The sequence below is a fragment of the Camellia sinensis genome, chromosome 1 (genome assembly GCF_055761805.1).
Source record: "Camellia sinensis isolate YWXY chromosome 1, ASM5576180v1, whole genome shotgun sequence".
NCBI classification, from domain to species: Eukaryota; Viridiplantae; Streptophyta; class Magnoliopsida; order Ericales; family Theaceae; genus Camellia; species Camellia sinensis.
This window is the reverse complement of record NC_138961.1, coordinates 195,451,856-195,476,151: the sequence shown is the minus strand read 5'-3', so window position 1 is coordinate 195,476,151 and position 24,296 is coordinate 195,451,856. Positions and strand designations below refer to the sequence as shown.

At 34.5% G+C, this 24,296-nt stretch overlaps 1 protein-coding gene across 1 annotated transcript; it reads left to right on the top strand.

The window, feature by feature from the left end:
* Positions 1-5,630: 5,630 nt before the first annotated feature.
* Positions 5,631-22,399, top strand: ATGRIP (Golgi-localized GRIP domain-containing protein). Its single transcript, XM_028253836.2, has 22 exons — positions 5,631-5,976; positions 7,754-8,285; positions 8,516-8,631; positions 9,122-9,291; positions 9,986-10,079; positions 11,340-11,426; positions 11,536-11,616; positions 11,891-12,016; positions 14,781-14,889; positions 15,188-15,267; positions 16,660-16,788; positions 16,899-16,999; positions 17,367-17,500; positions 17,617-17,714; positions 17,793-17,912; positions 18,032-18,059; positions 18,160-18,218; positions 19,543-19,614; positions 19,686-19,733; positions 20,409-20,514; positions 20,936-20,994; positions 21,870-22,399. Exons 2-22 carry the CDS (start codon positions 7,817-7,819, stop codon positions 21,978-21,980), a joined length of 2,397 nt encoding a protein of 798 aa, XP_028109637.2. The 5' UTR covers positions 5,631-5,976; positions 7,754-7,816; the 3' UTR covers positions 21,981-22,399.
* The last annotated feature ends 1,897 nt before the right edge of the window (positions 22,400-24,296 follow it).

The following is a 24,296-nucleotide window of genomic DNA, read 5'->3' as shown; positions in this document are numbered from 1 at the left end:
AACATATCTCTCCCATCTCTCTCTCTCTCTTCTAAACTTTGTTGTCCGCCATCGTTGACGAAGTGCTAGAGCTGTTGCCAACACTGTTCCAAAATTATGAGGATTTAGAGAAAGCAAGAATATGAGGATCTGTCACATTTCTCCTGTAACACCCCAAAATAATTGACATAAATTAGACATGATGATTCCAACCAATACTTGATTCCATCTTGATTGATCAATTTCCCTCAAATAGTATTTCATTTCATATGAGAGGAATACAAAAGTGTTCACATATAATATATATTCAATCTCCTAAAAGGGTGAATGTATAACATGTGCAACAATAATGAGTAAATAAATAACAACAAAATATATGCTCCAAGGCTACAAATTTTCAAGACTTTAACCTGGTTACACACAAAAGGTTATCAAATCGAAACACATTTAGCCATTGGCTTGCCAAAAATTCACAAAAAAAGAAAGAGAGCCCATTGCCCTCTAAACGCTCCGCACCCTTAACTAGGCGGGATCACCACATACTTTCCTGCACAATCCACCAAGGGTAAGCACAAGGCCAAGTAAAAATATCTTAACAAAGTAAGGGTGTTTGGCAAGACAAGTTTTAGCTTCTTTTAAGCTAAAATTTACAAAAAAAACAAAATAGGCTAAAATAACTAATAAAATAAAATGTCACATCAAATTCATAGTCATTTCACTTTTTATTTCACAAATATCACATCTAACTACAAAAAAATCTAATCATCTTCCAAAACACAAAAAATTTAGCATACTAAAATAGCCAAAAACTAAAATAGCCTACCAAAATAGCAACTTCCCAAACACCCATAGTATATATGTTTAAGCTGTCTCATATACATGAATGCAATGCCATACCATGTTCAAATATCAAAATTCTATATTTCTTTAAAAATACATGCAATGTTTCTTTCAAAAGTCCATTTTCTCTATAAGATTCAAATAATGACAAATGAGTGATAAATACGACTCAAGTAATCCATAGGCTAGTGTTTGTAAGTAGGCATAACAAGCACTGCCGAATCCTCACTTTACCGGCTCCTAACCAGAAGGCACGTGGTACCTTCTACACTTGTATTTTCGGTCCTTCACCCTGGACACTCATGCCAACTTAAACAATACCAATTACACCCCCTATCTGGACTTATCAAACGTATTTATCCCAAACATTTCAATAACAACAATTATTTTCTCAAAACAATAAATTTATTTTAAGGCATATCCATAATAGAACACTGTTTAAAGTGATACAAACGCATGAAATGAGAGGTAATTACACATAAGTATCTCATTTGTACAATATATCCATAAATCTCCACATTTGTTCAAAGTAAACTTATATTATTCCATGATTCTTTTAAACCATAACAAAATACAATCCATGTGACATTTATACCTTTTTATGTTCAAAATCACTATTGCATTCATATCCCACGTATACCATTTCAAGGCTAATAACATTTTTCAACAACAATAATTATTCATCCCATGGATATCTCCATTACACAATTAATATAAAGAAATTTCTATCGATTTCTTGATAAATTTAACACCAATTTCGTAGATTTTTCACAAAATTCACTTTTCCCCAAATTTCTTCAAAACTAGGGTTTGACCCAAAAGGTTTTTCTTTCATTCTTCGTAGATTATTCTCACAATATATTTTCAAGAGTTTCATAAATTCATAAAACATTTCTAATTTGAACATCCTCATAAGAGAAGTCATTTTCATCAACATTTACAAACCCACACTACAAAAAATCCACATCATACTTCCAAAATCATAAAAGGAATGACTAGACATACTAAAATCATATCTATAACTCAAAGAACTCCCTATCTCAAGATTTTGAGAGAAAAATATGAAAAGTTTCAAAATCAATGGCGTCAAAATTTGATCTCCACTATACACAACGTAGCCCTTGATGAGCTCTCCAAAATTAAAGAAGGCATTATAATCGAAATCTCAATGAATAAGGAGAGATCAAGGATGTAAATAAATTGGGTGGAGGGTCTATAGAGAGAGATGAGAGAAAAGAGGATGTGAGTTAATGTAAAGCGAGAGAGTGAAGTGAAAAGTGAAAGAAAAGAGTACAAGGGCTCAACTTTTGAGTGATTTGATACATTTTTCGGAGCAGATTGTAGACAGACCGCTCGAGTGACCAAACCTACACTTAAGCGAACAATTCAAATTTGAGAACTACTCGAGCAAACAATTCATAACTCAAACGAAGAATACCAACTCCCATAATCTCTCTACCCTCTTGCAAAAGACCGCTTGAGTGATAAAAAAACTTTGCTTGAGCGAAGAACACATACTCCCAGAAGTTTAGACTGCAAAATGAGATATTGGCAGGTCGATGTCATCGTTTGAGCAGTCTCAACCTAAAACGTGAAACAGGACAACCTCAAAACATTCACACCTTCCCGATTGCACTCCAAAGTACAAGATGATATCTCGGAACACGCTAAAATATACATACAGGAATAATCACAAGGAAGAATAGGATAATAACACAAGGCTCAAAGGCTTAACTATGATGAAGACAATTAGAGAAGATAGAAAATATAGATTAATACACTTAATTTGCTTTAAAAGGACTCAGGGCATCATATCTCCTCTTTACCGTTATACTTTGAATCTCAAGAGAAACAGAAGAGGATAAGGAGAGAGAGAGAGAGAGAGATATTAGTGTCACGACCCAACCCCGCCCCTATAGGTTTAGCGTCGTAGCCGGCCAGTAATCCTTGGATTACCGAAGGCCTCTTAACAATTAGACTTGTAATTAGGGGTTGCGGAAGTAAATACATAAAAGAAAAATATACATAGTCCATCGAGATGTGCAGACATACATGAGACTGATAATTTTAACTTTTATAAACATACGAATGACGTCATAGGTACAGTATTTACACGTCACCTCATGTACATATAAAAGGAAAACTTGTTCATAGAGTAAAAGGAACAGTCTTATACATTCATATTAACACAGCCACAAGACATAACTTGATCTGGAACATCCTTGCGAGGTACAAAAGATGGCTGACAAACACAAAAATGCTTCAGGCATCATCTTAAGCCTGATCACGAGCCTGCTCACTTACATACATAATAAATAACTAGTGAGCGGTGGCCCAGTAAATAATAATAGAGTAAATGGGTAAATGAATGATGTCCCATAACTGTGTTTGAAACCAAAGTTCACATTCGTATTCTCATTCTGAGCATGTATACAGAGATTAGAGATTCATTATAAATCTTACATGGTGTATCCGCAAGCACTGACAGAACACATACAAAGAATGTTAAATCGTACTTGTCAGTTCTATAGAAGAACCTCCGGCCGAGTAATGATAATTTGTCAGTTCCATAAATAAACCTCCAGACTAGGAACTTATAAACTTGTTAGTTCCACCTAGGAACCTTCAGCCGGGTACAGATAGTTTGTCAGTTCCATAAGGAACCTCTGGTACCGGTCACTTGTAACATACTTGAATCATAGCATAATGTCATAAATGCTTGTTATTGTTGGACAATCATTCATAGTATAAAACATGACATTTCATTCGACAGATCTTATTTCATATACCAAAAATAATTTAACTTGAACATAACTTTACTAAGTTATTACTCACATATAACAGATGTTGCAAGTAGACAATTCAACTTCCTTGTGCGCGCGTGACCTACACAGTTACAAAACGAACGTATACTGAATTACACTCAAAACTTGCCGAAAACAGGGTCCACGCTCAAGCGTGGCTTTCCTCGCTCGAGCAGGCATGTAGAATGTGAGGGTTCGCTCGAGTGGTCTGTAAATTTTGAAAAAAGTATTGGTTGCTTGTTTTTTACACTCAATGAACGCTCAGTCCTCGCTCGAGCGTGAGACTTAAACCCTCGCTCGAATGTGACTTTTGTCGCTTGAGCGTGCTGTAAAACACAAGAACTTCTGAGGGTTTGCATTTTATGCTCGAGCGTACTTCAGGTCACTCGAGCGGAAGTGCACGCACTCAGAATGGTCGTTCGAGCGTAGATTCCTGCGCTCGAGCGTATATGCAAATTCTGGAATTTTCAGATTTGATCTCCAAGTTCAAAACTTAATCTTTAAGCACCAAAACTTGATTTTTCTGGGGCCAAAACTTGAGAAAATGCATGGAAACTCTCAAAACAACATGAATTAGAGATCATTCCAAGAAATCATGGCCCAATGACTTGCTAATTGAGCAAAATTCAACTTGAAGTGCAGGAACATGCTATAAATATGACATGCATGCATAATTTGAGTTCATAGCTTCCCAACACATGACCAAATAAAATATTCAACTAAAAAACATGGTGAATTCTTAGATTACAACCAAAATATGAACATGCATGTGAGATTTCTCATGAAAAGAACTTCAAAACTTCATGATATGGACATACATGCATGAAATGACTTACAATTCCCAAGTTCTAACTCAATTCTTGCATAAATCAACATAATTCTCTTGAATTCATGCATTATAGTCTAGATTTTAAGGTTTAAGGATCAAATTCTTACCTAGAGGCTTTAGTTCACAAGTGTTGAAGTTGTAACTCTTCAATTCCTCTAATTCTTGCTAGCTTGGCTTCAAATTGACTCTAATCTCTCCCCCTTCTCTCACTCTCACATTTGAATGAAGGGAAGAAAGGTGAATGGAGGCAATAGGTGCCTTTATATAGGCTTCATTAATGTTGTTTTATTAAAACCCATCAAATGGGTATTAAATTAATCTAATTTAATTGTTCGGAATTGAATTTCAACTGAGCTTACCATAATGTTCTAAAAATTTCAAATAGCACATATATCAAGCCAATTTCGTGATTGGATGTCGATAAGACCTTCGATTTATAGAACAAAACAGAAATTCAAACAGATGTGTCTACGATGAACAGATAAAATCACAAATTATGTAACACATATGCAATTAATTCAAAATCTGGTCTTAATAACTTATTAGACATATTAAATCATGAATTAACGTTAATCGTAGGTTGGGGTTGTTACAATTAGCCAGTAGAGAGAGAAATGGTGATTGTGATTATGATGGAAGCAGCGTGTGGTAGTCTAGATATAGGGTTAGGGTAGACAAATCTATAGATTTGTAGATGTTGACGTCGGATTGACAATAGTGGGAGTGTAGTCTCATTCCATCATTTGAACATTTCTGTCTTTATGATGGTTGCTCTAGTAGAGTTATCAGAGTGAATATAGAACCGGTTCAACTAAGCCAACGGCGGTATAAGAGCGAACTACCAGTGGAACATGGCGAACTCCAAGACTAGGTTTCGAACATATAAAGAGAGTGAGGTGATTTAGAGAGGAGAGAGAGAGAGAAGTTTGATGGTAGAATAAAATCATCTTGATTTTAAATATATAAGGTAGTTTAGTCATTGTGTACAAGTATGTCCTTATGAACATAATAATTTCGCATCTGAATCCTTGAATAAAAAAAATTAAATTTAAATATAATAATTTCGCATCTGAATCCTTGAATAAAAAAAATTAAATTTAAATTTATGAATCGAGTGGCCTTATTTTATACCACTATAAATTTAGATGTACTTAATTTTGAAAAATATTTTATTTTGGAAAGTATACTTTGCATTGTGATAAGAGGTATAATTTGCATTTACCAAAAATATCCGTCACGGTTGGAAAACTTTGAGCTTGGCATTGCGAAACGGAAGCGTGTGTAATATTCGGTAGTCATCGTTGTCCCACATGGCATGCGTGAGATGAGACCCGGTTCTCCACAGACGCCCGCGATCTCAATCTCACTCTCACTCCCTCTCCCTCTGCATAAATCCTTCATTATTTTTCTATTCGATTGGTGAAATAGGGTTTTGTTTCAACCAATTCAATTCAATTCAATTTATCCACTCGGCGGAGTCCACAGATCTGACGGAACCATCATTTGATCTCGTCAACTACAAAGGTTGGTCAGTTCTGAAACCTCAAAATCGTAATTCAATTCCCTAATGCACATGCACTTACATACACACACATACACGTACACATACACATACAGGCAAACCAGAACTTGTTCGGCAAAGCTGAAGCTTGGGGGGTTATATTATATATACATCTCAATTTGCATATATATATATATGGCTTTGAGTTTGTGATTGAACACTCGAGTATGGGGATTTAATGTATATACATTTATTGACCATTTTCGTGTAAAATGTATGTATGTGACTGAGTGTTGGGGGGATGGGATGAATCAGCCAGCGGATGTGATGAAATTAACCATTTCTAGAGAAGAATTAGGGGATATATTTGTTTTAGATTGATGTATCAGTGGACACCAAAGTGAAAGATAAATATTATTTCAGTGAGTTAAGCAAAGTATTATGATTCTCGTATTAAGAGACAGAAGTTTCTTTCAAGCCAGAGCTCAACTATTCATTCTTGTATGCCTACACTTGACGGCTTAAGTCCTGTTATTAACTAAAAATGCAGTTCTGCCAGCTCAGCATTATGAGTGCACATTGAATGGCATGACAAAACACACAAAACAAAACAAAATAAAATGTTGAGTGATTGAGATTGGCACTACTGAATAATTCAAACCAAACTAATCCTTATGTCCCACTTAAATAGGGTCAGCAACATGAATAATTTTTTGCCATTCCTCTAATATTTTCATCGATACTGAGGATTTAATGAGGGATTTGGAAAGGGAAAGGGAAAAGTTAGGTGAAATGTGAATAAAATATATCTACATTTCACCTAGTTTCACACATCTTTTCTCTTTCCCTTTCCCTTTCCAAATCCCTCCCCAAATCCCCCAACCAAACACAACATTAGTTAATTTATCCATGAATGAGGCAAATAAGCAAGGACTCAAATTTGATCCTTGACGCCACCTTATAGTGATTGAAAATTACCAGTTCCTTATGCAAGCGATCTACTTGTAGTCACAACTCCATCATAAATGTCTGTTGTTGCATCAATATACCCTTTGGTCACAACTTTTCTTCAACATCCACCATATTATATCTATAGGCACCCTATTATAAACTTTTTTAAATACATAAAAAACATATGTAGATCCCTTATTTTCTTTCTATAGTTTTATTGATTTGACAAGGAGATGTGAGCAATAGTGCTGTGTTTGCTTTTTGTTGGCTCTCTAATTTTGTTCTCAATCTCCCCCCCCCCCGCCCTTTTTCTTCCCTAATATTCAAAATGAAGTAATCATACAATTTTTTTTTGAGCGGATGGATGTACAAAATGAAATTCAACTAAAGAAGCTTCAATATCCAATATTGTATTTATTAACAATCTTTATAATAGCTTTATTGTCTTTATTGTAAAATCAATTATTATTAAACATGTTATAAATGGGTTATTGGATTCTTGTGTTATGTGTGTCTGTCAATCCAACACAACTTGTTCAGGTCATCTATTTTTGTGTATAATGAATAGTTCGGGTTAGAGTTGAAGATCTTGACTAATAAATGGGTCTTGTTTGAGTTGACCCATTTATTGTAAACCCAACCAACGTGACACCATTGCTGCCTCTAGTACTGATTTATTTTGGCTTCTTTGCATCATTGATAGTTAGTTATTTTGTTAGTAATAACTTTAAAATCTTTGCACCCTGATATGTGAATTAGACTTATTTCAATGTTTTGAGTGATTATCTTTTGTTTACTCACTCTCTCTCTCTCTCTCTATATATATATATATATGATCATCATTTGTAGTTGATGGGAAAAGAACGTTGAATTCTTGTATAACAAGCCACGGTGGTTCCAAATAGTGAAACAATGTCGACAGAGGGCGTGGATGTTGGTGAGATGATTGAAAAGCACGCAGAAGATGGTATAAAACCTGACAAACAGCTGATTGGCACGGACAATGGAAGTGGTGAAAATCTTGTTGAAGAGAACGGGTTTCATGACAGTAACACATATACTAGTGATACTCAAGATGAACTTGTAGAAATGGTTTTAGAACTCAATTTCCAGAATGAGTACTTGAAATGTCAGTTTGAGAGCTTGAAAAATTTCCAGTCAGAATTTAGTGAGACTAACCAACAAAAGTGGGCAATTGAGCGAGATGGTGGGCGATCTGAAGATTTGAAAGAGCTCCATGAAAAGGTAGAATCTATGAATAGAGAACTTACGGAAGAAAAACAAACACGCGGTGCTGCAGAGGAGGCTTTAAAGCATCTTCGAGCTGAATACTCGGAAGCAGATGCAAAAGCCCAGGAGCTTTCTACCAAGCTTGCTGAAGGTCAGAATTAATCCATTTCTTGTCTCTCTTTTGACATGTTTAGATGCATCTTCATTTTTAGTATGATTACTTTCAACTTTCAACTTTGCGCTTTGCATTCTGACTCCTTATACATCTCAAAGAATTGTTGTTTTTATACCGAAATTGTTCAGTCTAATGGAATCTTATATTTTTTTTAACATTATTAAGTTTTCTTAGTGTAAAATGCATTTGATGGTTTGTTTGTGTAGCTCAACAGAAGATGGAACAAGAAATAAAAGAGCGTGATGAGAAGTACGCAGAACTTGACTCCAAGTTAAACAGGCTTCACAAACGAGCCAAGCAGAGAATTCAAGAGGTTCAGAAGGTAAATTTAATTTCTGGCTTCTTTTAAGCTTAGCCTTAGAATTATTTGTGAGGCAAAGGGAAACAGTTCCCTCTATACTCATTCAGGCATTGTGGCATTAGGTTTCGGTTCTATCTATATTGTTTTTTCTAAGTTTGAATCTCCCACCAAAAAACTAGTTTGAATTTATAGTTGTGTTTGTAGACATTCAGCTCTGAATAACCCTAGTAATTAATTCATTATACTACATAAATTGTTCTTTCATGCCTGTTTGAAGGTTATTAGAATGGATAACAATGTGGATGATTTCATGTGAGTAAGTCTTACAAGGAACAATAGAGTTGTCAAACACCAGAACATAGAATTGAAGAGTAACAATATAATGCTTTAAATTTTTAATATTATTCCTCAACTGTGTTTCATTGAGCTTAGATTAATTATTAAATATTAAAAGAAAGATATGCTTGTGTTTATTTATTAATTTCAAATCTTGTTTGGAGATAATATTCAGGAAAAAGACGATCTTGAGGCACAGTTTCGTGATCTGAAGGAAAAAGCCGATCAAGCATCATCTCAACAGTCATCATTGCAGCAAGACCTGGATCGCACACAGAAACAAGCGAATGAAGCACTGAAAGCAATAGATTTGGACAGACAACAACTACGAAGTGCAAATAATAAGTACAATCTCCCAATCATTGCAAATTTGCACCAATTTACATAAATTGAGAAACTATCCTCATTTAGTAATTCTGTTTTATTTTTATTTTTATTTATATTTATTTTTTAATTCTACCATGTGCGAGTCCTTTTGATTTGATTCTGCTTGTCTGTGCCGTATATTAGTTGAATCTGTTTGAAATAATAGTATCTGTTGAGTTGCATAACAATGTTGTCCGCCCAATGAGAAACTCTAATCCGTAGTCCAAATCAACGTTTCTACGCTAATCTACCTCATGACTGTATGTAAACCATGACATAGTGTATTTAAATTTTGTGTTTCTATTCCTTTCCTTGTTGTTGTTTCTTGGTCTAGGACCAAAATACCTACTTCTTTGTAAATATCTTCTCCATTTGCAGTAAAGAATCAATTTTTTTTTTTTTATGATTATATTTTTAATTTCTTGGACTTCAGCAAAAGAATCTGTCAAACTTTGAATGTGAAAATATTGGGTTCAAACTCAAAAATGGTTGAGGAAGTAAACTTATCCACTGTCCTTTGAATGTCATGTCTCACTTGATATCTTTCTGTGTGCTGATAAGAGTTTCAAAGTTATTTTCTTAATCTGAAGTTTGCATCATTATTTTCTTGATTTATATAATTGTTTGTCCTTAATTTTGTCATCGTCGTTGTGACAATGTGACTGATATACAGACTTCGAGACAACATTGAAGAACTGCGTCGTTCATTGCAACCCAAAGATAATGCTATTGAGGCATTACAACAATCGCTTTTGGAGAAAGAGCAGGTATAAAAACTTTGGAACAATTGGCAGACTATATTTATGCTTATACTTCAAAAGGAACTGCTTGTTTGTCCAATCTATATAGCTGAAATTGTAAATCCCTGAACATGCCTTGGGATTACGGAAGGGATCCTCTTGCTTCCGTAACTTTGCTGTTTGATGATTGAGGCTCATTTGATGTGCTTGTGAGTTTATGCATACTAGAAAAACCTGTCAAGTGTTCATGTGCATTTTCTCTTTCTCTGTATATTAACCACTTCACATGTTTGTTTTGCATATGTTCAGTGTTTGCAAGTATGTTAAGCACTGCACATGCTTGTAAGAAGATGAACCAAACACTGGAAATTATAAAGCTTATTTGAACTTATCTTTCCTTTGTTAATAAAATTTTCTTATTGGTAAAAAGTTTTCTGAACTGCTTTCATGTCCTAACATATGACATATGTTTTTCAATTTTCTTTGCCTCGTACTTTTAATGTATGCATTGTGTTAAAGAAGAAAAAATATCAGATGCCCTTGTGCTTGATTTTTTCTTCCCTTGCAATTTATGGATCTTGTAGAGATGAACTTTTTGTTGTTCTTTCAAAGCATGCTAACACCTAATGGATAACACTAAACGTGCTTGGGGTTATTATTTGGGGAAAGAAAATTGATAAGACATTTTCGTGAGTCCATGCAAGTGTGATTAAATGTTGATGTATGTTCTACTTTCACTTACCCTCCATTTTGAACTCGTTTATTTTGTTTAAAGTTTAAAAGAATTTATCTCTCATGTTAATAGTCTTAACAAACTCAGTTTAAAATTTTCATTTTCTCGTTTTAATGTGAGAAAAATTGTTGCTGAAACCACATTTAAATTGATTTTTATGCAACCCTGAGCTATGATCAATTATATGTGAAGAGAAGCTAAATACTGTTTTTATTTTTTCTTTTCTTCTACTTCTTTTATTATTTTTTATTTTTAAATGAATCATTTGTAGGATTTGTATGTGATGGCCATGGTCTGTATTTTCCTAGCTTTACAAGTTGAGCTTATATCAATGTTTACCGAGTTTTAAGCTTTATATCAATGTAGGCTCCTAGGTCTCTCTCTATATTGAGAATATTTTCTCATCCTTTACAAAATCACTCCACAAATCAATTATATCGAAGAAAATGCTAATTTGCAACATCAATTCATAATTAAATAAAGGTGCTTTTGGAAGAGATGCATGATCTCTGAATGTGTTTTCTATGTCTGCACATTAACTTGCTTACTTGCAGATGTTGGAAGACATGAGAGGGTTACTGCAAACAGCAGATGACAAAAGGCAAGCTGCAATAGCTGAGCTCTCTGCTAAACATCAGAAGGTAAAAAACATGTATGCAGATGCCTCGGATGTAAAGTTGTGTTTCTGCTGTTCCATTTTGCAAAAAAAAATATACCTTAGTGTCCTCCTGTCTTTTATTTCTTTTTTAGCAAATTGAGAGTGTGGAAGCCCAACTTGGTGATGCATTAGCAGATAGAAGCAAAGCAACCGAAACAATTTCCTTTTTGCAGGTAAGAGCAGAATGTTGAAAGGTGCATTTTTGTTTGATAACATGGAATAGAAAGGAGCAGTTTAATTACTTGCATTTCTTCTATCCATAATATTCTTGCTCAAATGATCACATCCTTTTTTGTCTTTGCTCCTTGTTTGTTTTGGGTCGTTGCTTCTTTTTGCTCCTTGATCTTTGTGCCATTTTTTTTTTCTTCTTATAGCTGATGTTTGTTGGATGCATCCAAAATTTCCCGATGATTACTTGAAACCAAGTGGGCATTATATTTTTTGCAGGGCCTAATTGTCGAGAAAGAGTCTAAGATTGCAGAGATGGATGCAGCTTCAAGTGGTGAAGCAGCACGGCTTAGAGCTGCTATGGAAACTTTAAAAGGAGAGCTTATTCACCTGGAACACAAGCATGTATGAGTTAGATTCTTTAATGCAAGTTACTGAGATCTCCTTCAATTGCATTAACTATCTTGTTTGTTAGATTCACCTTAATGTTATGTATGTTGAAACAACTCAGATAGATTTGATTGGTTGAAAGATCAAGTTCCAGGCTTCCAAGCCTAGGGACAATTTTTTTTTTTTTGGTTGATAAGTTTACCTTGTTCATTGTTTTTTGCTAACCTTATTTTACCTTTTAACTTCGTTTGTAACTTCCTTGACCAAAATATCGATGCCACATCTATTGAATGGTTAGATAAATATAATAGGCTTTGGAAGCCTAAAATGAAGTCTATAGGTCCCGCAAAAGCGTTTTTGGTCCTAAGAGAACTGTCCATGGACCATGGTAGTGTTTAGGATCTTTATCACATTTATTCTCAACTAGTACGTTGCTGGAGTTTTTTATTTATGTTTTCTCTAAATTTAGGAGTTGGGGGTATTTTGGTAATTTCAATAGCCAATAGACATGAGTGGTAGTCGTAGTCCATAAGTGAATAGGGGTTTTGAAGGGTTAACCCACACCATAAACTCAAAAGGACTAGCCAATGTTTAGGGAGGTGAAGGACCTTATCTACTCCACACCGAAAGGGCTCACAACCAATGTGGGACAAATGTGTTAATTGGTAGCTAGAAATTTTCTATTTTTTTAAGTGGAATGCATTCGTACAACCACACCCCAGAGGACCCAACAGCAGTTTATAAGGGTTAGGCCACCTCGCACACCCAAAAGGACTAGCTAAAATTTGGGGAGGTGGAATACCTTATCTACTCCTCACCTAAAGGGTTGTTAGATGAATGCTTTTGAAAAAGTGGCAATGCATTCGTACTCACACCAGGAATACTCAACAGGGGTTTTGTAAGGGTCAACCCATCACACACACCTAAGGGACTAGCCAACTTTTGGGGAGGCTGAGGACCATATCTACTCGCCTAAAGAGCTCACAACAGATCTGGGATAAATGCTAAATGTGTCATTTGGTAGCTAGATTTCAATAAAGCTGATATTGTGTTTTGTGTGAGATTTGTTTAACCCTTTGCGAGGTTAAGCTATTGGTTTCTTTCTTTCTTTCTTTTTCTTCTCACTCTGTCAATCAACCTCTAGCCACTGTTTATGACCCTCACCCTAAAATCAGTCCTAACATTTACGGACCAAAACTTACAACAAAATTAAGATTTATTGTTCTAGGGGTACTATTCACAGCCTAAATTTCAGTTAAGAACTCAACCATATTGAGACCTTATAAACTCCAACCTCTTCCCCTCAGCTTAGGCCTTTGATTTAACTTCAAAACTTATAAATTGGCTGCTGCCCTAGCCCTTGAATACCAAGTTTCAGAAAATTTAGTGACTTGAAAATCTGAAAATCAGGTGCAGTTTTATTCTTATTTACCAACAAAACCTAGAACCTTCTTTCTATCACTTAAAACCCTAAATCACCACAAGCTTTTTGTCATGTTTTGCTACCCTAACTCATTCGTAAAGATGCCATATTTAGAGTATTCAAATATACAACTACTCCTTGACTGAATATATTTACCATGCTTACAGCTGAGCACATGTAGTGTGGTCAATACATAAACCTCTAGTTATAAAAATGGCTTCTAAAGTTTTTTAAGTAAATCCTATTTACTAAATGTAGAAGCTGCCGAGCTGGTCATTTTATTAGCGGTCTATAATTTGCCTTTCTTTCCAGTTTAGAATTCTTTTAGTGCATTATGGTCAATTTACCATATTTTCAGCATATATTGATCCAGATCAATCTGAATATTATTAAAAGACAAGTACTATGCCCTTTTTATTTTCCCCAAGACACTACGTGTAACAATTTTCTTGAGGTCTGTTGTTCTGTGAGTCTGGAAGAAGACTTTGTGTGCTTTTAACACTTGTCTTTTCGGAAAGTGTGCTTTTAACATTTGTCTTCCTAGTTGGCACCTGGTTTGCTAGATAGAAAGGTTTGGAGCGTTGAACACTGGAACTTCTGTATTCTATACATTTCTAAAGGGTGTACTCTTTTTGCAAGTAGAGATGTCTTCGGTTCTTTACTTTGGTGACTGAACAGGAAACATATGCCTTTTATTAAGGTTACTTGGAATGAGTCGTATAGCATTAATAATGTGAAATTGACATGTTGTTCCCCTAAGAAATTCTTTACAGATTCTAGGCATTAAATTGTTAGCTACCATGATCTGGTAGTATTTTTTGTGTAAATAATACCAATGAGGAGTCCAAATGTTCTAGTTTTTTGCCTCTTACAAGATGATTTGGAATGCATGAGTGCATCTTAAAGTTGAAGTCTTTGCATGGCCAATGAGTCACTTGGAACTTAATACCAATGACAATGACATGTTTGAGAGGAAGTGGCCTAATTGTTATCTACTTCCAAAGTGGTGTGGTGTATTAGAGGGATGAGGAAAATATCGACCATCTATTTCTACATTCTCTGGTGGCTATAGCATTGGTATAGATTGTTGGCAAATGATGATTGGGTAGTTCTAGCTTCATGTGCTTAGTTGCTTTTCATTTACCATAAGGGTTTTGGGTCCAACAAGAGGGGGCACAAGTACTTTGGGGTTGTGCCATTTGTGCTGTGATTTGGGTTATTTGGTTGTAGAGAAATGTAAGAATCTTTGAAGTACATGGTCACAAACATCATGAATTTTATTATATTTTTTCCAGTTATTTAGCTAGCCTTCATGCATAAATTCTTGGTTTATTTGCCTGAAAATTTTGATTTCAGGAGAAAGAAAAGGAGAATTGGGAAGCTACAACCCACTCACTCAAAACCAAGTTGGAGGTTGCTGAGAGTAACTGCATACGTATTGAAATTGAAGCTGCTAAAATGAGAAGTATTTTTATTTTCTTTGCTGAGGCCTCGTTTGGGAACATGCTAATTTAGTAACTTTTTGGCTATTTGGCTAAAATATGAGCTAAAAAAAACTAGTATGTTTGGGATGACTTTTTGACTTTTTACGAAAAGATGTGCAAAAAGAGAATTTTTGACTTTTTGGTATGAGTTGGCTTTTTGACTAATTTAGTAATTTTTTGACTTTTTGGCTAAAAATGAGGGTTCCCAAACGAGGCCTGAACCTATTTTTGGTTACTTATTTTTGTTGAATTGAGGTTTCACAAATTAGTTACCTGCAGGTCAGCTGGAATTAGAATTGTCTGTGCAAGTTCAGCTGCTAAGTACAAGGGATGCTGAATTTAAGGCTGCAAAAGAGGAGGTATCGAATCATTCTCTTTGCTGCTCTCATTACCACTAAAAAATGGAGAAACAAGGAAACCAACTTGTTTGATTTTTTTTTGATCGGCAAAAGTCAGTGGTTAGTTGTTAGATTAACACTTTGGGGAGTTGAAACTCACACCCATACACCTTGTAAGAAAATCTTGCCCTCCTATTGCACTCTTAGGAGTGGAACCCAAGGCCTCCTCTTAGGAGTGGAACCCAAGGCCTCCTCTTAGGAGAGACTTGGTGGCCAAAGGGCTACCATTTCGTCTGTTTGATGACTATGATAGGTTTAGAAAAGCTTTTTATTTTGGCCAAGCATTTACATTTTTCCCTGAATTCAAACTTAGCTAACATATTGTGATGGTCAGAAGATATTTAATTATTTCCTCGATATCTGGCCTCTGATGAGATATCATGTTTATTGGGAATGGGGAAGGAAGATATGGAGAGGATGCCCTTGTTCCTGTTGTCATGAGCTTGACCTCTTGCTCATCAGATTATATTTTTTCCTAAAAAGCACCATGTGCCCACTTGGAGAGGAAGTGCTCACAATGAGGCCACCTTCTCAATAATCTTCCTCAATCATAAATACCCCAGCGAGAGGGCTGTATATTACCAGTGTGTCGTTTCCATTGTATTGTGATCAAAGCATCATTAACAAACCTATGGCATATTGAGAGTTAGGCCACAGTATTCTCCTTTGTCAATATTGGGAAATCTAGGATGAAAAATGTGCACTATTTTGAGTGTCAAAAATCACACAATCCATCTATGGAAATTCTATCACATTGATTTATCTGCAAATAGCTCCTTTTTATATAATAAATAAATGAATATTACACGAAGCTCCCACTAGAGCAGGGTACAGGGAGGGCAAGATGTACGCAGCCTATAATCTTTTGGTCTAAAATCTTTCTCCAAAATTAGTTTCGACAGTTTCTATTGTAGTTTAGAAGTCCAAACTGTAAGGAGTCCACAAAGGCTGAGTACTGGTTGGGTAGTGAAGTCGTTGATGAATCTCTAGGCTGAATATGATATCTGAAAATTAAGATGGAAGTGGTGTAAAAATTCAATTAAAAGGATCTGCCAATACAGACATTCTAGTGTTCCAAGCAATTCTATGTAACAAAGCCTTGGTCCTAACATTACAGGTTTGCAAGTAGATTTGGTGAAGATTTGTTTGATAGTTTATAACTTCTGCAAATCACTTGGTTCCCAGCCTCAGCCTTACCAGGTCACAAGCCCAAGCACACCGTGCACATGCAAACATTGCAGCACCATAGGCTGATGATGCTTAAACACACTGCACTGTTGCTTCTCCCTAGTCTCCTTTTTCACGCATCTTACTCTGGTACCTCTCATTGTCATCCCAATTTATACCATGCAGATCAACCGTGTCGAAACTGAATTTGCTTCTTACAAGGTTCGAGCTCATTCACTTCTTCAGAGAAAGGATGCAGAACTAGCCTCGGCTAGGGACAATGAACTGCTCAAAGCGCAGGAGGAAGCCCTAAAAGTACACACTTGTTGCCCATATTTTATAAAATGAAGAATGACTTGGTATTGAAGCATTATTGCATTGAATTTCTTTGCTACTCACAACATTTATTTTTCCTTTTCCCTTAGGAGGCTGAGAAAGAAGTATTGTTGGTATCTGCCGAAAGGGATAGGGCCATTCAAGAGCTTCAGGATGCTCTTGCTAATCATGATAAAGAACTTGCTGCCAGGTAACATTATTGCTGAAAATGCATGTTGATATTTTTCTTCTTCAATCCAAAATTGCTTATTTATTTCTTTATTTGTTTATTTTAAAATTATTTAGTTATTGTCATTTTTGTTTCTAGAAATTCTTTCCATTTTTGCTTTTAACATTGGAATTGACCCCTTCAATTACTGTACTGGCATATTTGTATTTCAGTGAATGGAAGCTTTTAAATAATTAGATTTGTATTGCACACTATTTATTAGCTATCTAATTTCATGTTTTAGTATTGTCATAAATGCTGGCTTTCATTGTACATAAATTGATGTTCTGCATATTCGTTACTCATAAAAACTTAATGAACTTAGATTACAATTTCATATTTATTTCAGAGATGCAGCTCTTAGCACTGTTGAGCAGCAAATAAAGAGCATGGAAATCAAGCTTAATTCTGATAATGCTCGGTACCAATCAGAGAAAGAAGCATGGGAAATAAGCCTTCAGAATTTGGAAGAAACTTGGCGATGTACTCAACCATGCATAGCTTTTTATATTTTCTCACTATTTCCCTGTTTTCTAGTAAGTAATATCACATACTTTGATCTTGGAAATGAGAATATGCTTTGAATGGTAATCATGCAGTGAGATGTGAAGCAGTGAAGACTCAAAAGGAAGCGTCTCCTTGTCCAGATCTAAAAATTGAACTAGAAGATTTGAAACTACAGTATAAAAAATTGAAGGTATAATATATTCTCATCTTTTCTTAGAATGCTGATTAGAAGCTACCTTTTTGTGTTGAGTTATTTTATGATGTGTAGGAAGAACACGATTCATTTCGTGATCTGGCTGATAAAATGATTGAGGAGAAGGACAAAGAGATCTCTAAGCTTATAGATGACAATAAGAATCTTCAGAAATCACTAGAATTGAGACCACAGGTATCTCTCTCTCTGAGACACACACACGCACATACACTTGTACAAATGTGTAAAGTTGCAACAAAATGGTTTTTCATTATTTCTATTCTTCATCCTGACAATGTGGTAAATAATTTCAGGCTGAGCACGTTTATAGTTATGGCACAGGTATGAAGGCTCTTCCGGTCACTTTTTCCAGTATCAATTATAGTTAAAAATTTAAAACTCAACAAAATGGATTTTCACCCCTAATTAACGGTAATTACAGCTTTCCAGAAACAAGATGAGTCTTATACAAGCACCTCAGCAGCAGAACAGCAGATATTGGTATTCAGAATTTACTTAAATCTCATGTTTTTTTTTCACTTTTAATTTGTTGAACTTGATTTTATAGGTTGTACTCAGTTATTGATATGATGAGCTTCATTAGAATTCAATTTTAAGCTGTTGAGTTGAAAGTTTGGTTATTCTGGAAGGACAGATAAAAATGCTGGATTATGGTTTCTAGATAAAACCCTCTTCACTTGTATACTCATTCAATTTTAGCATTATTTTGTGTGCTGGTCCGTTCTTCATCATTTTTACATTTAACATTTGATTTGATTTGATTTTTTATTTTTTATTTACTCGAAAACTCTTACTATATGTTGTATTTAAGTTTTTGTAGATAATTTTCAATATTATTTCCTTTGAGGTTAACAATTGCTTCTTCTTTTTTTTTTTTTTGGTTATATTTGCGAATCAGTTTTTAAATAGCAAAGTGCACATGAAAAACAATCTGAAAACATCATAAGAGACATAGGGAATTGTTTTTTTTTTTATTTATTTTTTTAAAAATATTCAGTAGATGCATATTTGAGGTAAAAAAATGTGTTATTAAAGAAAGTAGTTATCAACCGGAAATAAAACAATCAAAAAAATGTAAAACAACAACTGAACTGTTTCCAAAACTTTAAATGATCTTATAATTAAAACAAGATGAATCGAACTTCCTGGTTTTATTACTTTGTGTATAAGACCATGATGCTTCACAATGGCCTTCCTTTGTCATTTCCCATTTTGTCTTTTGAATTATTTTCCTCGTATGGTCCTGCTTGTTTTCTGCATTAGATTATGTTTTAGGGAGAGCTCTATTTTCTTTCCTCAACTCTGATCAAACAATGATGTTCATAGTTCTCCGGCTACTATGAGCTTTCTGCATACTGCAATTGAAAGCCGAAGTGAGTCAGCACAACAATGCTGTAGTGCCAACTATTTGGAGTTTCCTACACAAATCCGGTAGTCGAGACAATGGTGTTATTGATCTAAGTCACTTAGGAGGGGGGGGGGGGGGGGGGTGGTTGTGTGGGGAGGGGGGGTGGGTTGTGTGGGGAAGAATAGAAAATCATAAAGGGACACAAATGTGAGTGAACACTGTGCAATTGGATGGACATCTCTTGCGTTGACTATCATGAACCCATTAAAGTTGCAATTACCTAGCTGTTTTAGTTGTTTGCTAAAGCTGCATATTATGAGAAGTTCCATTTATATATTCTCTCAGGGTTTTGTTCTTTTAAATCAAAATGTTCTCTATGCTCAAATAGACACTTACGGCCAAGAAAACACCAAGTAGTCATGGTCTTTTTATTCTTTTTCACCTTCCGGTTTTCAGATTTTGGCAAGACAACAAGCTCAAAGGGAGGAAGAGCTGTCGCAATCTCAGCGGCACATTCTTGCACTCCAGGTAAACTACTTACCTTTTTTAGTTTTTTAATTTAATTTCAAGAGTACAGATTTTGATGTACTTCAATTCAGGAGGAAATTGAGGAGCTTGAACGAGAAAATCGTCTCCACAGCCAACAGGTATCTACAAATCTAAGTTTCTTTACATTTTTGCCTGTTTATTTTAGGTGAAGCACTCTCAAAGCATAATTCTGTGATAGATGTTCCATATACTTTTCTCATTTTTTAAGCAGTCTTTTAACTTTACGTGGGTGCCTAGCAGTAGTAGGATGCTTTAACCAGTTTTTATTTACTTTAGCGAAATGTTACCAATTATTTTTTTTAATCTGATTTTATTTAATTATCTTTCATCCATTTTAAAGAAGAATGAATGAATAACTATATTGATGATTTGATAAATAGGTTATGTAAGTGGGAAGGGATGTGGTGAAAATCTGATAGGTTACCATAATAGAAGGTTGTGTGTTGTCCAGAATTGGATTCTGTTTGTTATCTAGAAGTATTTAATTCTTATCACAAATATCATTTTTTATACTAGAGTTTGCAAATATTGTTAGACATGAAGGTATCATCCTAAATGCAAACTATGTGACTCTTTGTTTCACAATGCAACCATTAAGCATACTTCCAGTCATTATTGTTGTTTTATAGGAATTTTTATTTCATGTGTGCATGTATGCGTGTCTCGGTGTGCATTTTGACTTTTGATGGAGGATGTGATCTGAGTGCACTTCAATTTGTCCTCCTGGTTTTCCTTTTACTAATTGACTTGACTTTTGACTATAACGACTGTAGGAAGCCATGCTGAAGGAAGAGCTCCGCAACATGGAGAGAATGAAAAAGAGGGAAGGGGTAGATATGACGTATCTTAAAAATGTAATCCTAAAGCTTCTTCAAACAGGTGCACTATGAATCTTACCGTTTGGTTCCACTTATTTGCAACTTACATTTAGCTTAAAATTTGAAATCACATGCTTAAGCAATTATACTTCAAAAGGTGTTTGGTTCTACTTTACAGGTTTCCACAGTTTATTTGCTTTTTCAGCTTAAAAAGCTCAAAAAGATTATTTTTAAAGCTGGGGTTTCAATGCATCTCTCAAGCTAAAATCAACTTTTTTTTTTTATTATTTATTTATTTATTTTTTTAAGTATTACCAAACATATCTGACTGAATTAGAAGCCAAATTTTTTTATTTCTATTCACCCTTATGTCAAAGAATGTCATCTTGCATTAAAATATATATATATATATATATATTTGATGAAATCTCTCCTCTTTTATTTTTGAAATAATTTTATGCCGTTGGACTTTCTGTAAACAGGTGAAGTGGAGGCTCTGCTACCTGTGGTTGGAATGCTTCTTCAATTCAGTCCTGATGAGGTGAATTTCCTATTTTCCCTTGATGCTCCAATGTTGTTGCAAATCTAAACTTAGGATTAATAAGTTATAACTGTTCAATCAGGTCATTAATAGTATGTGAGAGAAGCATTCTGACCATTTGCCCATTTGTTATTTACCAAAAAAAGAAAAAAGAAAACAGCCCATTTGTTTGTCAGTCTCTGGTAATTTCTCATGTAGTCATGTCCCTTTTTGCCTTGAAAACAAACTACCAGATTGGGTGCCATATTAATAGTTGGGAGAATGTGTCTCGGTTCATAAGATGCTTGGAAATGATTTTCCTAGTAACTAGGCACTTAAATTGAAAATTGATCGTAGTTATATAAGAGTAGATGTCCTGAAACCTTCCTGATCATTCATTTCCCTCCATTAGTGTTCGATATGTTTAACTGTCAAGTTTGGACTATTGGATGAGTACCCCAAGCATTAATCCAGGCCAAACCAAACAGTTAAGAAGTGATTGATATTTCTGGGGCAATTATTCCAGGGATTTATAATCCCACTTTATCATATCCCGTAAAACAAACATGGTCTTGTTTAAATCAGAGGTACAACCTTGAACAATGTTAATTCATTTATTTTTTATAATCAAAAGATTAATATAAACTATCAAAAACGCTTAACCACACTTATATATCACACATCTATAACTGCACAAAAGACAACCCGAAAGGGAGAATCCTTGCTCAACCAAGAAAAGAAGAAAAGAAACGAGTGTGGATCGTTTCAAATGAAACAAAGGTAACTCAACTTCTTCGAACAATCTTTGGTTGTGTTCCTTCCAAACCCATCCACAGCACAAACTGAGATGCTGTAACTATCTGCTAAAGCCACTGGCATTGAATTTGGCAATGCAGATTCAGAAGTGTCAACAAGCCTACCGCAATTCAACAGATGTTCCACCGAGCCCAGCAAGTGATGCATCAGGATCTAGCCGCTCTCTTTTCTCCAGATTTGCATTTTCTTGACAGCGGAAACAATTGTGAAGGAAATACTTTCGCTGTGGGGAGAAGAACTATCTGGCAACCGTGATCCACTGGCAACAATATTTGGCTCTTTGGCCAGAGGCTGGGGGAAGCCGGGATGGAGGGAAGTCACTGTAATTCATATATATTCTTTTTGTAACAACAAACTTTATATATTAAACACTGTTGAGATTATTGTAAAGAACTATAATACGATAGGAAATGAAACACATCAAATGCAAGAGATGAAGACCTCCTGTATGGCGGGATTTTGTGGAGTACTGTGAAGACACCAGAGTTATTTGGTTTTCATTTAGTTTTTTTTTTTTTTTTTTTTCTTCTCATTTTTTGGCATAGCAGAAAAGAGTGTAGTATTTGTGACTAATTTATATATGACAATATCTTACTGAAATTTCTTGTTATACCTTCCACTTTTCTGATTCTTATTTATTTTAAAAAAAAATTTGTCAAAGTCACTGGGTTATTGTTAAAGATGAGAATAATGTCCAAAAATTTGGAATTTTAGTGCCTTTTTATGCACTTTTCCCTTACATTAGTTTCTTAGGCTGGAAAACATTTTTTAGATTTTTTAGTTTTTTTTTTCAGTATGAAAACAAGAAAATATTTTTTTTATGTTGGGTTATGATTTTAAAACTAATTTAGTAGTTGTGTTAATGGTGGTGACGGTAGTGGAGGTGATAGTGCTGATGGTGGCTGGGGGTGGCTGTGGTGGCAATGGGATAACATTTTTTGTTGAAAATATTTTTCATCTAAATAAATTTTTGTTTTTTTGTTTGACGATGGAAAATTCATTTATTGTTGTACCAAAAGAAAAAGAAAAAAAAAAAAATCAATCACAAAGTGTTAAAATGTGATTTTGTTTAGTTATCCACAAGTAGATAAATATTTATTTAATTTAATTTTTTATTTTGAAAATTAGTTCTTTCAACGTAAGAAGAAGATCCATGAGGTGAAGAAGAAAAATTTATTTTGTTCAACCACCCTCGGGGGACCCACATTTATTGGCACTACACAACCAGTGTGAGTGTGTCATTCATCATTCTCATTCATAGCCAATTATGCTATGAGAAAGTGTTGACTTATCCACCCCGTTTGAAGAAATGTACAAATCTGTAGAGCACAGTGAGCAACTTGCACACCAAAGTTTCCAGATCCAAAAGGTAGATATTTTAAGAGTTAAATACGTTTAACAGTGGTGATTAAGAGCTCTAATAATAAAATTTTAACAAGAGTATTAGTGACGTGACAATTTCAAAATAAAAAATAAAACAAAACAAACAAAAGTTAAAATATCAAATCACACAGTGAGATCTACAGATTGACACTCTTTTTAGAGCTCACAATTTAGAGGTCGGAAGCATTTTTTTACGTTTAATTTCTTCCGTCATTTTCATAAATGCGACACGAGGGTTGGTGGTGTTGGTGGATGATGTGATGGCTAAGTAATGTGGTGGTGTCGTGTACTAAAATATTCTTTTCCTTAAATACTTTATACTTTTGTTAGATGTGTGCAAATTTTACTTACCAACCGTGGTTTATGAATACCACGGGGGGCGGGGGCCCAAGTAGCTAATGTAATTAGCGTACTCCGATTGATTTGAAAATTTTTTTGACCTGTGATTGAATTCTATTAGTGTTTTGGTAATGAATTTTTTTTTATGAGTTAGATTAAATCTAATTTATAATCGATTATTTCAGAATTAAAATTTACGAATATTGTGACGATACCACACGAATATTGTGACAACATCACAGGACATTCTTTTTTTTATATTAAAAAACAAAAAACCTCAGATTATGAGTATACATGTTTGACATTTTGACTCAGTGGTTGTGAAATATTATTTTGTACTTGTTGAGTTTTCTTCTTATTCAAATTTTATATCAGAGAATTTGAAGGGTTCAAGTCCCGTTTTGATAATTTGAACCGTTCATTTTATAAAAACTCTCAATGTATATCATTTATGAAAAAAATTAATTTGATTCGATAATCGTAATTTTTTCATTTTATAACATTTGTGTTGAAAAAATAGACAACAAATATATTTTTGAAAATAGATCATCTATTTTTGTAGGGACAAACACGATGAATTAAAAATATTATGATTATCAAATCGATTTAATTTTTTTCATGGATAATGAACTGTTGAGATCATCAAAACAAGACATGTGGTGAACTCCTAAAATTCTCTGATGTTGAAATGCGAAAATGAAATAAAGCCAACCCATTTTGTAATATAAGGTTATGGATTCAATTTTTACGAAGAAATTTGATATCTTTGTGCTATTTATTTATAT